Source organism: Heterocephalus glaber, unplaced genomic scaffold (assembly GCF_053883595.1).
Source record: "Heterocephalus glaber isolate CG9 unplaced genomic scaffold, H.glaber_assembly_v1.0 deba00001461, whole genome shotgun sequence".
NCBI lineage: Eukaryota > Metazoa > Chordata > Mammalia > Rodentia > Bathyergidae > Heterocephalus > Heterocephalus glaber.
Window position 1 is genome coordinate 25,767,797 of NW_028258308.1, and position 16,776 is coordinate 25,784,572.

At 34.0% G+C, this 16,776-nt stretch overlaps 1 protein-coding gene across 3 annotated transcripts in view; it reads left to right on the top strand.

Moving 5' to 3' along the window:
- Positions 1 to 16,776, top strand: part of Msr1 (macrophage scavenger receptor 1) — a 75,377-nt gene that overhangs the window by 34,689 nt on the left and 23,912 nt on the right. For all 3 annotated transcript variants that reach the window (XM_087217197.1, XM_004867636.4, XM_087217198.1), the window contains 3 exons: positions 2,418 to 2,498; positions 7,903 to 7,992; positions 12,161 to 12,214. In XM_087217197.1, the coding sequence (XP_087073323.1) occupies positions 2,418 to 2,498; positions 7,903 to 7,992; positions 12,161 to 12,214 (225 nt within the window). The remainder of the gene's footprint in view (positions 1 to 2,417; positions 2,499 to 7,902; positions 7,993 to 12,160; positions 12,215 to 16,776) is intronic.

A 16,776-nucleotide genomic window follows, 5' to 3' on the forward strand; every position in this document is an offset into this window, starting at 1 on the left:
AGGAATCTGTCCATTTCTTCTGTGTTTTCAATCTTATTGGCATATAGGTTCTGGAAGCAGGTATTGATGATCCTCTGGATTTTTGCTGGGTCTCTTGTAACTTCACCCTTTTCATTCCTAATTGCATGGATTTGGCCCATTTCTTTCCTTTTTCTGATAAGGTTGGCTAAAGGTTTGTTAATTTCTTATTTAGGGCTCATATACTGGATATCAATATATTCATATATAAACATATAGAAAGGGATCTTTAACTCTGAATTTTGCAAAATAATACAGATGTGCTTGTTGAGACTGATACTGCTAATGAGCATTGTTTTACAGTTCCCTTAGTTACATGCAAGAAGATAGAAAAAATAGAATTAATTAGGAAAGACAGTCATTTCTTACTTCTGAAAGAAATAGTGAAGACAAATTTAGAGGCTAAGAGTGTAGATCTGGTTTATGGAATTTGTTTCTCATCTCACACGTTTTAGTTATCCCTGGAATACCTGTATCTAGCTTTGGATCCCTAATTGCTAAATTAAAGTCTTCACTGGTGTACACCATCCTTGAGAACTGTAGGTTTTATTCTCTTAAGAAAATTCTTGCTACAAAGCACACACAGCTTCTCCCCTTGTTTATCATTGTATAGTGATGAATAGAAGGCAGATGTGGTCATGTGGTGGATACTAAAAACCCTTTAATGAGAAGACCTGCAATTTTCTGCATAGACTAAGTGATGCACAGAGATTCTCACTGATTAGAGTTAAGACATGTCATGTACAACACCTAAATGTATGTCTCTGAACAATTAAGCTATAGCTTAGCATTCCCTGGTTACTTACATGATGCCCAGTGGTGTGTAGTTTACATGATGATTACATGAAAAACATAGACAGCCAAACACACACACACACACACACACACACACACACAAACAGAGAGAGAGAGAGAGAGAGAGAGAGAGAGAGAGGGAGAGAGGAGTTAGTTAATGGTTATTCTCTTAAAATAATAGAATTATGAATTATACTTTCCTCATAATTTTCTTTAGGCTTTTATATATCCTACCACAAATATATTTGCTTTTATAACAAAATATGATTAAATATTACCATCCAATTTTGAATATAAAGAGAAAGGCACAATGTGACATTGAGAAGAGACATGATATCCTGGGTTCATGATATCCCCAAGTTGCATCTTGAAAAATAGGAATGATCAGATAAATTGAAAAGTAGGGACAAGAATGTCAAAAGAAGCAAAAAAGAAATGGGCAAAGTACTTATTCATGACAGTTTATATTTTGGAACCCCTCCTAGAATTATGTACATATTATACCTCCTGACTTGATTAAAGTTTATAACAAGCATCTCCAATCAGAGATGCTAACCGTAGTTGTGTATGGTCCTTGAGGTTGCATATTTGGCCTAATTGCAGCAATCTAAAATGCCTACTTTAACACATCACTATCCAATTATCTTATGGTACCAAGTTTGTTTCTTTCTTTTGGGGTTGGAAAGAAAATTAAATGCTCTACTTTAAGTCTGTACAATCCAGATGGAAGAGGGAATGCTAGCCCGATCACCTTTAATTCCTAGAAACATGGTGCCATCATTCTGTGGTGATTATCAGATATCTGAGTTGTCGGACACAGGAAGTTCAAATGACTAAATCAGTATTAAATGCAGCACTCAGGAGGCCTGAGAAACTTGGAAGCCAAGCAGTCAGAATTTTCTGTGCAATCCCTCAACCTTATTTTATAATTCCTATAGTGATCTAGGGATTCTACTTAATATTTTAGTTGAAAAAATATACCTCTTTCCCACATCTTTCACCACATCTGTCCCTCTTCTGCAGAATCTTTTCATTTTCTCATTGTACTCATTGTTCAAATTAGCCCTCAAATTCAAATTCCTTAATAATATCTCTATCTTTTGCCATTCATGTTGATCTTCATCTCTCTGACAGATACATGAGTTTATGTCCGCACTAATAATATGGCTTTTGGTCATCTTTGGTGCATGAATTTTGTTTCCCTTGAGACTATCATTCATCTTATAAATCTTTATACATCTTCTACACAATATTTAACTCAATATAATGAAATATGCCTATTGTGTACACAATACTAATGTTGTTTCATGTTATTGTGGTGTCTTTTCTTTTTCCCTGGGTTCTTAGAATCTAGAAAAGTGTTAGTCACACATAAATAATATGTATTTAGGAGGCTTAGTTTAGGACAATGTCATCCTTGTTGAAAGAGCATGATAATATTAAAAAACAGAGTATTTTCAATTCAGGAAGATCCATTTTATTCATTCTATGTTACTGGTGAACAAATAAAAGACTTTAGACTTCCTTATACAACTGTCTTGACCATGACAAATGTGTTTTACTTGTTCTTTGCAATTGTGATTAGTAATGTAATTTTTTTAAAGGTCCCCCTGGACCCCGAGGTGAAAAAGGAGACAGAGGTCCTGCAGGAGAAATCGGTTTACCAGGCATCCCAGGCCCTATAGGTATGGTCTAGGCTTACACATATTCTAAACACAGAGTGAGGTTGTATATAGTCATGCATGTGTTCAGGGGAGAATAGCTATTTTTTGTTTCCTGTAGTTCACGTGTGTGTGTGTGTGCATGTATGTGTGCATGTGTGTATTTATGCATGAATGTGTTGGGGAGACTAATAATATACTGAATGGTAAGCAATAATTCTTTTTAATTTTCAAAAAACTTAAATGCTTTAACCAAAACCACTCCATCGACTTGTTGATGAGTATAAGGGGTGTTCTCTTTATCATAGACTACAAGCAGTATATAGCTGACCAAACTGTAGGTCACATATGAAGGAGAACACAGAAATCTAACTTCGTTTTGAAAACATTTGCAAGATCTGTTTTTTAAGATGCAAAAATACTTAAATATGAGTCAAGGAAAATTGGTGCATATATCTTATATAATCTTTGACCAGACTATATTTGCTTAAACTCACAAAACCTGGAGGTAAATATTGGTTAGAATATGCATGATTTTTTTCTTTGCTGTCAGCCACTCTGTATTTTATTTAAAACAAAATTGTTTCAAATAATTTTCCTCTATGTTGTAATCTTGAAAGCAATGTTTTCAAAGACAAAAATAGAACACACATCAAAGAAAAGTATGCACAAACTTACTTTGCTTTAAAAAACGAAAAAGACAACAATGACATGATTGTCATGCTGCACTTGTCTGAAAATCAAATATCTTACACGCTGTTTGGGAATAGGGAATATATTACATGGTCTAATTATAACTAGAATGGTTTGTTCTGTGAAGAGATTATCTCAATAACTTGTACTTCTCATTTTTCTGTCTTTTGTTTACATGAAATGTTCTTTCTGATCAATGTATTGACTAGCCTAAGTTATATTAGGAAAAGAGTTTTTAAAAATTAAAAACATGAATTTGATTTCTGCCTGAACTTTACATCATTATGATTAAAAAGCAACATATAAAATTAGTTTTTAAAAAGATTTTAAACATATTTTGAAGAATCACTATTTATGTATGTATGAAATGCCTATATATATATATATATATATATATATTGCTGTCAGTGTGCCTTTCAAAGTGATATCAGGGAAGAATTTTTATTCTGAAAGTTCCTTCTACTTGACTAGTGCTCAGCAGATCTTAACAATGGTGTGCTAATTTCATAAGTAAGGGAAGTGGTCAGGGTTACAGCAACTGCCAGGGCAAATATTGTCAAGGATCTATCAACTTCTCTATTACAAATTCCAATTGTCAAAGCTATAACTCAATCACAAAAGTTCAATTTTTGCTACAACTTGCTGTACAAATCTTCATCTTGGGTGCATTTTTTGCAGCTCTTTCTGAACTGTAGATGTATGAGATAGAGGGATTTAAAAGCTTTTGTTAATACCATAAATAAACCCATTACAAAGCCCCTTACATTCATTTGACAAGAGTTTACTTTGTTGCTGTAGGTACTGCTCATTTACACCAGTAGATATTATCCATTTTCCTCATAAAAAAGTTATAATTGATTGGTGGTAAATTGACTCTGGGGTTGGGTTATGAAGTTGCCACTTGGTTTGGTGCATGGCAATAAAGAATTGAAACCACCAAGATGTATTCTAATGCCAATTTCTCTATTTAATCCCTGTATATTGTATTTGCCAGATTAACTAATTGCCTCAAATTTGATACTGAAGTCAGCAAGTAAAGACTATGGTGGGGGGATAGTTACAATAATAATTCAATTTTGGGAGATATTTTGAGACTTGTCTTGCTAAGTATTTCAAGTTGTCCTTGAACTGACTATGTAGCCAACATAGGCTTTGAACTCACAGTAATCATCTTGCCTCAGCCTAATAAATCTACTTTCTGATCTTGAACAAGTTCATTAAGTCTCTATTTTTATATTCATTTGATCCAATTAAACTCAGTTTGTCAAACACACTAACCAACATACATTATGTCTCAGAAATTTAAGTTGTTATCCCAGTGGTCTTAAATAGTCAAATATATATCTATATCAATATCTGTATCTATATCTGTATCTACATCTATATCTATCTATATCTATATAATTATAACTCAAAGACTGATGGAGATATATTGTGAAATATGCTTTATCTCAAAATAATAAAATAGAAATACATTTTAGAATATTATTTCCTTAAAAGAATGTCCAGGAGGATGATCTATCCCTTTTACTAATATATACATATATATTCAGTATATATAATATATACATATATATTCAGTATATATAATGTATACATATATACTAATATATACATACACACACACACACACACACACACACATTATATATACTGAATGCCTTTTCCCAGCCTACTGTTCTGCAATACCCTGTGGAGGAGTAGAGAAAACAGAGTGAGAGTCTCTGCCTTACAAAACTTATTATGTGACTACTAACTTTGTAAAGGACCTGAATATCATTGTCAAAGATCCCTCATCTGAGAGTCTTTCATAGGACAGTTTTAGGGTTATTCTCCAATAACAGCAATGCTTCCAAAATGGAGCTCCTGCTGAGTTTCTAAAGGATCTTTTTTGTAAGTCATCTAATGAACTGCTAACACTCAGTGGGATAAATAGCAAGGGAAACCCAACCTATAGATAATAAGATCTCTAGAAAGAGAAACAAAGACTCCTTCTGTTTGCAAAATTTTTATCATCAACCAGTGCTGTGTTCTTTTCTTATGTAGCCTGAACTTTGCACCATAGGAATCACGTCTCTGTAGAGGAAAATAAAGTCCATCTTGACTGCAAAGAGTGGAAAACTGAGCCATATTGTATTGGTCTTTGTGGTCATGTGTTTCTTTACTTTCACTCCCACCTCTCTTCAGTCTGACCCAGGAATTCCTCTCCCTCAGCTACAACAAGGACATAGTCCCTAGATACACACCAAGTAAGGGACATTGCTGCCTGTAGGCTGTTAATCTATGCCTGAGAATTGAAAGTGAGTTTCTTCTTGAGGTAAAAAATAGTGCCTCCCCTACATAGTGTCAGTGAATAAAAAATGTCACTAGTTATTCTACACAATATTAAATAAAACTAAATTTAACCACCTTCCCCCCAAAATCCTGGTGAAAATAGTGATTGTTTCATGGAAGAGAAGGAAGAGGAGGAACAGAAGTAAGCTAACACAATGGTAATTACATGCTAGGCACTTTTCTAAGTGTTTTATGTTCATTAGCTCATCTAATCATCACATTAAATTGATGATGTAGGAATCAATAATACACCCATTTTGCAGATTCTGAAGGAGTTTAAATGACTTGCTCAAAGTTAGTCAGTAGCTGGTAAGTGCCAGAGTTGGTGTTTGAACCCAGATGAACCTGATTGCATAGTCTGTGGTCTTAACCAGTTTGCATGTCCCCAGAAGAAAGCCTGATCAGAGAGCTGCTAGCATATGTTCATAGTGATCAGACCAATCTTATGTAAATGGCTTGATCTCTCTGGCCTTCATTTCTGCCTCTGCAAAGTGACAGATTTGGATTAGATGATTTCCAAGAACTATTAGTACTCTAATATTTGATAGCTGATCTTCATTTGTGGATTTGATTGTTCGCCTGTTGAAAAGTATTCATAATGAAACAGCTGCACTCTGAGAATCTCTGTAATCAATGAGCCATCTTCTGAAAGGCCTTTGTGATCTCTTCCTCTGAAACAGATTAAGGTGTGCTCCATTTTATTCCCATTTTCCAACATTATAACTTTCAAAATTACTAGCTTTGTTAAATTGTTCCTTTTATCCCCATCTGCCTCTCTCAACTGTCTCTATCCTGGAAGATATGGTTGGATAGAAAGTTTGAAGTCTAGGAATGGGTAGATTCCTATGCAACATGTCTGCTTCACAGATACTTGCTAAGTTAATTGAAGAAATAGTAGGAATGGGAGCTACTTGTGAGTGGTACTCTGTGAAGAGTGGGTGAATCTTTTAAATTGTTTTTTAAATGAGATAACTTAGTGTCAATGCTTTTACTTGTAAATTTATCTGACAGATCTCACTAACAAGTGGAGAATCTGACTGCATAATGAAGAAAAGTATGAATGTTGATTGATCAGCTTATTCTGAGAACAGATGTTAGAACTTTTTAGACCATACTAGAAAAGCCAGCCAATATAGATTAAAAGTATATAGTATACATGATATATATACTGGTAATACAGTGCATTATGTAAAAAAACTGGTAATACTGAATAATTGAGTTAAAATGTCCTGGTGTTACTAATATTCATAAACATAATTTAGCATTTTATTTAATATTTCTTTAGATATATGTTTAATTTCTGTTAGAATACAAGTTTTACAATACTTTTAACTTAAAATAATATATTTCTTAAACTGAACATTTCTTAGAGGACAGTTAGCATAATTTTAGGTGTCAACATGAAGGAGACTCAGTAAAAGTGGTTTGGTTTGCTTTGGTTTTCATTGGCTATATTGAGGATCAAACCCAAGGCCTCTTCCTTGTTGTTCAAGTGCTGTACCAAAGAGCTACATCCCAGGGCAAGGAAAGACATTTTAAATAAATTAAATATGCATAAATTCTGCCTCTTGAATCTTGTAAACTAGAGGTAATATTCTAAAAGATTGACATTGGAAAAAGAATAATCAATTTCTCATAAAACAGCTTCCCAAATGATCCAACTCAACATTAGATTACTAAGATCTATGTGAACTGATAACACTTAAGATAAACTAAGACATTTAAACTATTTTGTTAGTCAAATCACTGAACTCTGGGATAAAAAATTCTATCCCATAAGAATATAACATTTGCTTTTACATGCAGTTTTCATTCTTACTGTAGATAAAATAATGTCCATTTTTACTTTTTATTTAAATATTTAAAATCCTGTATTTGTGTATGTACCTATTATGTACCGACAAATAAATCTGTGTTGTGTGTGGTTATACTTGCATTGTTTGGGAACACAGTGACATATACAGAAATAAATTCATAAGAGATAATGGAGCTTATTCAAGAACTCAATTTTTAAATTAATACTCCTTGACACTTTTTATTCTTTGAATTGAGCTGTTACTAATGTAAATCTTAAAAATTTAATCTTCAATAAATTACCATTTTAGCTATAGGAAAACCTGCTATTTGAAGATTCCTGATTGATTATATAAATCAGTAAAAACTCCAAGGTTTAGTTTTTCTCCTGTGCTTTTATTTCTAACAATACATTATTGAGTATCTACAATGTACTAATGTTCCTATTTACTGCTTATACAATCTTTCAATAGCACACATGACATCTTAGAAAAGATATTATCCTCCATGTGGAGATTTACTTATTTCATATTAATTCATCATCCTCTCAAATCTGGTTGAAAAATGAATTGTTACTTTTTTTCTTTCTTCTTCATTAATCATGTAGGTCCTCCAGGTCTTAAAGGTGATCGTGGAGTAGTTGGATTTCCTGGAAGTAGAGGAATCCCTGGACTAATAGGAAAGGCGGGAAGAACAGGTATTACAGTACTATGTATTTTGTTGTAGAATATAAACATAAAAACTACACAGAGAGTTGTTTTTCAATCTCTTGGATAGTATTTTGATACTTCATCATAATATGAATAGTAGCACTCATGTTTGGTGTATTTTATTTCTTGAAATATTTTAAAAGTGATTTCTGTTCACCTGAAGAAAGTGTTTTATGTCCTAAAGGACAATAGCTTAAAACACAAACACACACAGGATTTATACCCAAGACAATCATAAGTCGCTAAGAAGACCTGTATCTATATTAGAGCAAATGAAGTGAAAAGAATGGCAAAGAAAAACAAGCAAAGTATAAATATGCCATTAACAATTAATGGCAAGCCCTGTTAAGTTACTGTGGCAAACTACAGCAAACCTTAAAGTTCTACTTTAAGCAAAATAAACTGCCTGCTACTTTTTATTAGTGCTTGAAAATTCACATTGTTCAACACTCCAATATTTACATATATGATGACAGATTATTACAATAGCCCAAGCTTGGGTTAGGTACTTTACCCAAGAAGTTTAGAAGAGAGTAGGCTTATGTTTTCTTAATTTCATAGTAAATTATCACCAAGACGAAAAGATCTGTTTTAATTGATTTTATTTTTAGATGAATTTTATGTTTATAGAAAAATTGCACAGACTGTATAGAGTTCCCATATACCACTCACCCACATGCAGTTTCCTCTATTTTTAACATCTTACATTAGTATGGTACATTTGTAACAATTCATAAAACAATACTGATACATTGTTATTAATGAAAGTCCATAGTTTTCAATAGGGGTCATTCTTTCAATTTTACATTGGCTGAGGTTAGGCAAATATAGAATCATCATGTATCCATCACTACAATGTTATACAGAATAGCTTCACTGCCCTACAAATTCCCTAGTTCTATCTACTTGTTACTACCTCCCTCCAAAACTCTGAGAATTATTGATTTTTTTACTATTTCCGTAGCTTTGCCTTTTCCTGAACATCATATAGTTGTTAATTATACAGTGTGGTCTTCTCAAACAAGGTTGTTTTACTTAGCAAGATGTATTTAAGATTTCTATATTTTCAGGGCCTGATTATTTCTCTTTATTACTCAACAGTATTCCATTTTATAGACTGATCACAATCTATTTAGCTATTCACCTATTGAACGACATCTTGGTTGCTTTCATGTTTGGAAAATTATTCATAAAGCTGTTATAAGTTTACCTAGGAGTGTGATTTCTGGATCACATGGTAAACTATGTTTAGCTTTGTAAGAAATTGCTAAACTATCTTCCAAAGTGACTCTATGATTTTGTATTCCCATCAGCAATGAATGAGAATTTTTATTGTTCCACATGCTCACTGGCATTGGATGTTATCAGTGATTTAGAGTTTAGCAGTTCTATTAAATGTGTTGTGCTATTACTGATATCAGTGTATATGAACTGTGTCTATGCCAATTAGCTTGCAGAAAAATCAGCTAGCCTCAAGTAAGCAACCTATAATTAGATTCCACTAGAGATGTGATTACCTGAAATGAGTGGTGTATTTATGTACCAACCACTGCTAAGCCATCTAGCTTTAATCAGACCCTTTTGGCAATATGAGAAGAACCATTTGTTGTTTAATTTGCTTGAAATTATCTACATCACTTGAGTATTGCTAAATTTCATTTATGGGCAATTTGAGTTCAGTAGACAAATATGTTTAAAATCTTAAATTTGACACAATTGCAATACTACTACAGATTCCTAGATAATTTAACATAATTCTGTGAAAAAAGGATACATTGTTTTCTATACTCTAAATTTAGACTAAAACATGGTATATTAATCTATGATCTGCTCAAATAATAATGGTTATTTAGTATACTTGGGAAAAATCAAGATTTCATTTTGAACTCTTTATGTACTTTCCTAATTACATTATGCTACAGAATAAGATTAAATCACAAGTGGGTTAGCCCTTTTCTATTCTCAGATATCCGAGACATTGCTGCATACCAAGACTTCCAAGAATCACTTACAGTCTCCTCTCTTTCCAAATTGTGAAACTAATGGTTAAATGGCTAAATTAAACTGAGGATTTTATTATGTTCTCTGTAAAGAATTAAAACTGATAAGTTGTTTTAACTCTCCTCTTCTAAATACTCAAAAGTTTCTTAGAATTTTATTTATTTTATTTGAAGGGGGGGTGCATCGGGGATTGAACTCAGGACCTTGCACTTGCCAGGCAGGCACTGCACCGCTGAGCTACATTCCCGGCCCACTTAGAATTTTATTAATAAACAATCTGAAAATTTGTTATTATACTTCATAAATGGGCAACATTTGAAAGATAATAGAAATACTGGGGACTTTGTGGTACTTAATGATTTTTGACTATTTAATGCTACCTAAAAAATGATTCAATCACAATTAACATTTAATGTGAATTTAATGATATAAATATAATCATATTATGCAAAGCAATTTGGGAATTAGAAATTCTCATCATAGTACTCCAAAAAGGAATAGTTGGCATATCATTAAAACTTCAAATAAAATTTCAGTTGGGAATAATTTGTACCTTTTAATTTCTTTTAAGTCTCATGCTACTCTTTACACATATTACACTTTTTTAAATGTAATAAATTAGGAATCAGAAATCTTCTTGAAGAGGTACATAAGAAGAAACAGTGGACAAAAAGCTCAGAGGAAGACAAAATAAACTAGTAAAACAAAAAACAAGTATTAAAACTTTAAAGTATAATGAAAAGTAAAGTGCCACAAAATGCTACCTGTGTTGAAAAAGTCCTGTTTTCATTCAGTGACAGTAAAATCACAGACATCAGATTCTAGCTAAGTTGTGGGAGTTGAAAAGCAGAAACAATAATAAGGTGGCTTCCATCTCTTATAAGCTTATGTTTTATGAACATAGATGCTAAGTTTCAAGGCAACTCTGCAATGAGAGGAATTTTATTTTCATATTATAGTGGAATAAACTTTATCTCAAAAAGGATTAAAGACAGTCCTCAGGTTCATATCTAGAAAATAGCAGAGCAAAATCTTTCAAGACAAAATTTTTAAAATTATAACTGTTATTCCAAAATCTATGATTTTTAAACAATGAGAAAAGAATGGAGATTCTTGATTTTGTGGGGAGTGGATCAAAAACATTAACAAAGGTTTTGACTTGGAGACAGATAGCACTAGACTCAGTCCAACATTTGTGCCCAGAAGGTACACCTTTTTGTTGATGGTGGGTGGGAAGTTTATAGGGGATTGAACCCAGGGCCTCACACACACTAGGCAAGCATTCTAACACTGATCTATACCCCAAGCTCCCTGCGTATGTCCTCTAAAAATGGAACTGTGATTGAAGTAGCAAACCATTAGTGAAGACCAAGGTTTGCCACTCTGACTGTCATACAAAATGGCAATATTTATACCATACCCCTTTGCAAATGGGTATGGATTCTCAAGGGAAAAACTGACCAGCATAGAGGTTTGGATACTCCTGAACCTTAATATTTTCCCTTCAGGTTGAGGTTATCAGAAATTCAGGACTTCCAGAAATTCATCCACAGCTCAGTCTTTGGGATGCTCTCTCCTAAAGGAATGGAAAATGCTACAGATAAATTGTAATGAAAATAAAAGAACAAAGCATAGGGTGAGATAGAAGATTCTGGGTTTCCTGGAGGAGGGAAGAAGGCAAAGAGAAAAATGAGGATAAATAAGCACAAAGCAAACTTATATTTCAGTTTTGTATAAATTTGTTTTACAAAAGTGAAACATTTAACACCTTTATAAATTTTGAGATAGTATATCAAGTTAATAGGTTTTTAAAAGTGATATTATTAGTATCAATATTGTTATTCTATTTCATTATCTGTAGCTGGTTATACATTGATATTTTATATCACCTTGGGATGTCCTATTTCCATATAAAGCAAGTATCTGGGGGACTAGGGATGTAGTTCAGTGGTAGGGTTTGTGCTTAGCATGTAGAAGTCTCTAAATTCAATTCCCAACATAAGAAAGGAAGAAAGAAAGAAAGAAAGAAAGGAGAGAGAGAAAGAAAGAAAGAAAGAAAGAAAGAAAGAAAGAAAGAAAGAAAGAAAGAAAGAAAGAAGGAAAGAAAGACCAATTGACTTGACATCCTGTTTAAACTATTTTTTCTCCTTCAAGGAAATCCTGGACAAAAAGGCCAAAAGGGAGAAAGAGGAAGTGGGAACACATTCAGTAAGTTTATCATTTCTTCTTTTCTGTGTGCATTTTTTAAATGAATAAGATTGTCTCATTAATGGTCTGGGCTTGAGACAAAGGTTGGGCAATTCGGCAGCAATCCATAGATTCTGTGAAAACCAAGCTCAGTTTTCCACAAGTAAAACATGCTAACTGGATTAAAACAAATGGATTAAATTATACAAGTCTTTCAGTCTCATTACCCATTTGTATTCTCTGTCTGTGATGAGCACTATTTTCTAAAAATTTCACATAGAAAATTGTTCAATTTTCTATTCAATTTGTATCCACTGAAGGAAAATCAAGTTTATAAATAGAAACAATTATAGCTTCTTTACCTACTAACTTCACTAACTAAAACCCTATATATGTATATATAGGAATTTAGACAACCTACGAACCTTATAGATTAATTCACTGAAGGCCATGATTGTTCAGTTTGGATTTACTACAGACTTGAAAAATTGATATTTTATATCCTAGATTTTCAAACCTGAAGAGAAGAGATTTTACAACAGGAACCTTTGTCAGTGAAATTGTAGACCTCCTGGTGCAATGTAGAGAATCCATTGATTGGACCACAAACTGAATATTAGATTGGGTGCCATCAGTTTGTCATGCTATAAGTAATTAGATGTGTGTTTAGGCCAATCTATATTAAAATAATGAAAAAGTTATGAAGAGGAATGAGGAATCCCTACTTGGACCTTCATAATCAAAGGGGTGCTCTCCTATACTCTCTTGGAGTTTTTTGTTTTGTTTCTGTTTTTGTTTTTGTTTGAGACAGGGTCTTGCTGTACAGTTCAGGCTGGTCCTGAACTCACTATGTAGCCCAGGCTGGCCTTGAACTCACACCTGCCCCAGCCTCCCAAGTGCTGGGATTATAGGTGTGCACCACTACGCCCAGCTTCTCCTATATTTTCAATGGGAAGTCCATGTGATATCCCATTTGGGGATTATGGGAATAGCTAATACTCACACAGCAGTCATAATCTATTCTTTCAGTGGTCTGTTTTGTGCGAATTATGACAAATATCTTTCAGTCTGTCAAATATCAATGACAAAAGTCTTTCAGTTTTTAGATGCAATTATTGTTATTAAAAGAACAGTACCAGTATTTCTCCACTTTTGCAAAAATAAGTGTTTTAACCTAATACTATGTATGGACAACACATTTAGACAATTTATAGTTGTCATTGTGAAAATCAGCCAAAATTTTTTCTTTTATTTTGAGACAGTTCTCATTAAGTCACTAAGTTACCAAGTGGTATTTGAACTTGCAATCCTTTTGCTTCGACCTCGCAAGCACTAGAATTACAGGCACAGACCACTGCACCTGGCTAGCACACAGTAACTCTGATGGTTTCAAAGCTGAAGAACATAGAGTATTGTGTGTCTTCCTAGAATGCTTTAGTGTTATTTAATGATGATTATTGTTATTATATTAAGGTAACAGAAGCATTAGCGTAGTTTTTATCCTCTTTGTGTCCATTTATTCTTTAAAGCAGTTACATTTGTCTTCTGTATACTCTTTATTTCATTATTTTCTTTTCACTCATTTTAATTTCAGTCAATCTCTTGTAAGTCTCTCTTCCCTAGCTTTATGTGCATCTTTATCTACACCTTTGGGGTTTTTTCGGTTTGTTTGTTTTTTCGTTTGGTACCAGGGATCAAACTCTGGACCTTGTGCTTAAGAGGCGGGCAGTGAAACCACTGAGCTAAATCCCCAGCCATGGTTTGTTGTTGTTGTTGTCATCGTCCTCGTCGTCGTCGTCGTCGTCGTCCTCGTGGTCGTCCTCCTCCTCCTCCTCCTCCTCCTTCTCCTCCCCCCCCCCATCTCCTTTTCCCCAAGGCTTTCTCTGAGCTGCTAAAATCTAGTTGAGTTTAGAAAATCAGGAACTTTGTGATTTATTTATTTATTTTGACTGTAAAATGAGCAGCCACACAATTACCTGAGGTTAGCAAATGCTTGGAACATTTTTAAGCTATGTTCAGCAAAGTTGTCAGTTACAGAATTTTCATGGCTATTTTGGAATTTATGTGCATTCTTTTTGGAGAAGCAGTGAGAGCTATTTATATCAACATGTAGTTAGCCTCCAGATTCCTCTCCATGCCTGCCCCGTGGAGAGTGCATAATGCCATTTTTCAAAGAAAGAAAAAATCATATATAAGCACGTCTAATATAATGTGTTGAGCATTTTCCATGTTTAATATACCAGTTACCTGTCCTTGTCACTACAGATAGCTCCATCCCTTTTCTCTTAATGACCATATATTGCTCCAATATGCTGTTATATAATAATTACCATGACATATCACTCAAGCCCCTTGTCTTAAACACCTACTGATTTTCGTTTGCTTTGGTTTGGGTTTAATAATGAACGCTCTACTCCACCTTCACATACATGATCATCTGAGACTATGTTTCTCCTGAGGATTTATAGAATTTGAATCAATGGTTCAAAGGTGATATGTATTTTGTAATTTGATGAATTCATGCAAATGGCTCCAAAAAGGTTTTACCAGCTTACTTTGTATGAAATTCCTGATTCTCTACACCTTTAATTCTTATATATGAAATGTTACATTGAATTTTCTTAATGTAATAAAAATAATCATTTATTTCCTCTTTTATATATGTGTCAGGACCAGTACAACACCCTGATTTTATTTGGTCAGAACATTTTTAAGATCAGGTGGGTTGGGCAGGACCCCCTCTGATGCCATCTCATTAAAGGCTCTTCATCTCTGGACAAGTCATCAGCACAACTGACTTCCAAGATTCCTTTGTGACTCCTCCAAATGACCTTGGCTCCTGTGTCGTGCCCAGCTACGTGGCTTCTCTCCTGACCCTTGGTGCTATTGGGCCTCCATTGCTTTTTCATACCATTTTTTACTCTCCCACCATCAGCTCCACCCCCAGCCTGCACAAACCCATGTACACTAGTGGAATGCTCTATCTCATCCTCAGGTACAGGGACAGGCGCCCTCTGCTGTCCCCTCACTCAGTTTTTCAGAACCCAATGTAATCCATTAAATTCTAGGAGAAATCTCATGGGGGTACTGGTTATATCTAGGGTGTTTTTAGTTTCAAAACATTATTGTCACCCAGGGTAGGAATGACAGAAGAAAACCCACTCACTTTCATTTGTTCATTTATTTAGCATATGTGTAGTATGTGTACTTCTTGGAGCTGGACAACTAGTGAAATAGATGGTGGCCCTAGCTTTACAGAGCTAATTGTTTTTGAGACATACAAACAAATAAACTCATAATTATAACATAACAGAGTTATACTGAGGGAAGAACAGGGCTGTACCTATGTTCAAAGGATATAAAGATTTTTAATTATTTAAAATATTAAAAAATAAATTTATTATGATTTGCTTAGTTTACCTTCCTCTCTTCTTATTCTGCAAATTAGGGCATATTTTTTTCTGAGTTTCAAAGTGAAATACAGTTGAGATTAGGCAACACATTTGAACCAAAACCTGAATTTGTTTCTTTAAATTGCTTATTCATTTCTGAAAAGCCATTTTGATCATGGTAAAAATAATGCTGATAATTTTTATTCCAAAAATCTCCTATATTTTATGTTTTAAGTAAAAAGCATGGAGAAAAAGAAATCTCTCAGTAGAGAAAGAAACATTTTATAGAGAAAAAGAAAGGTAAGAAAATGGAAAAGCAGGAAAGGTAAGAAAAGTCAGAGGAAAAAAAAGAACCGTGAGATATGTAGGATTCTATGTCATGTTTCACTGCCTCTCTACTGATTAACAGACCACATTTCACAACTCTCCTTTCTTTCCAGCTTCACCACATAGCCCCAAATTCACATCATTAAGGTTCTAGTATATTCTAAATAGAACGCTGGCATGTGTACCACCATTTCAGTCCCCTGCTTTGCCAAATGGGCGTGTCAACACCTACCTCACAGGGTTGTTGTGAGGGCCAAATAAGATACTGTGTGTGAATATGCTTTGTAAAATCATAAAGTGCTTTAAACTTATAAGGTATGGTTCACAGTGGTCTCTCTGAACGGCAATTGCTGTTCCTCTCTGGTATCCTACAGACATTTTAAATCTGTATTCCAAATGGGAGAGAAAACAAAATGGAAATGCAAAGAACCAAATAAACATCAGGGACAGAAAGAGAGATGCTACAGAATAAGACAAGATTTTATATTAGATAGAGCAACACACAAATATGACCAGATCACAAATCAGTGAGTTTGTCTCAGCCTAGCAGGAGAGCATTAGTTACAAATAAAAGAACCAACTAACGAGAGTGTACACTAGAGGCCAGAAGCTGTCAACAGAGGTCAGAACAAAATGTCAGGATAATAAAGCAAGAGTCTGGGCTGTGAAGGACAGAGCCTGAGCCTAAGGCATTTCTGTTGAGAAAGTTCCAAGAAGTGTTGAAAGAAATTTAGACTTGTCAGTGGTATTATGTTAGGGTCATAGCTGCATGACTCCAAAATCTTCAGAAAGCAAAGGGAAAAAAGAAAAGAAGATTAGGCATTTGTCAAAATACTCCTCAGTATTAGCAAAATGACATCGTTG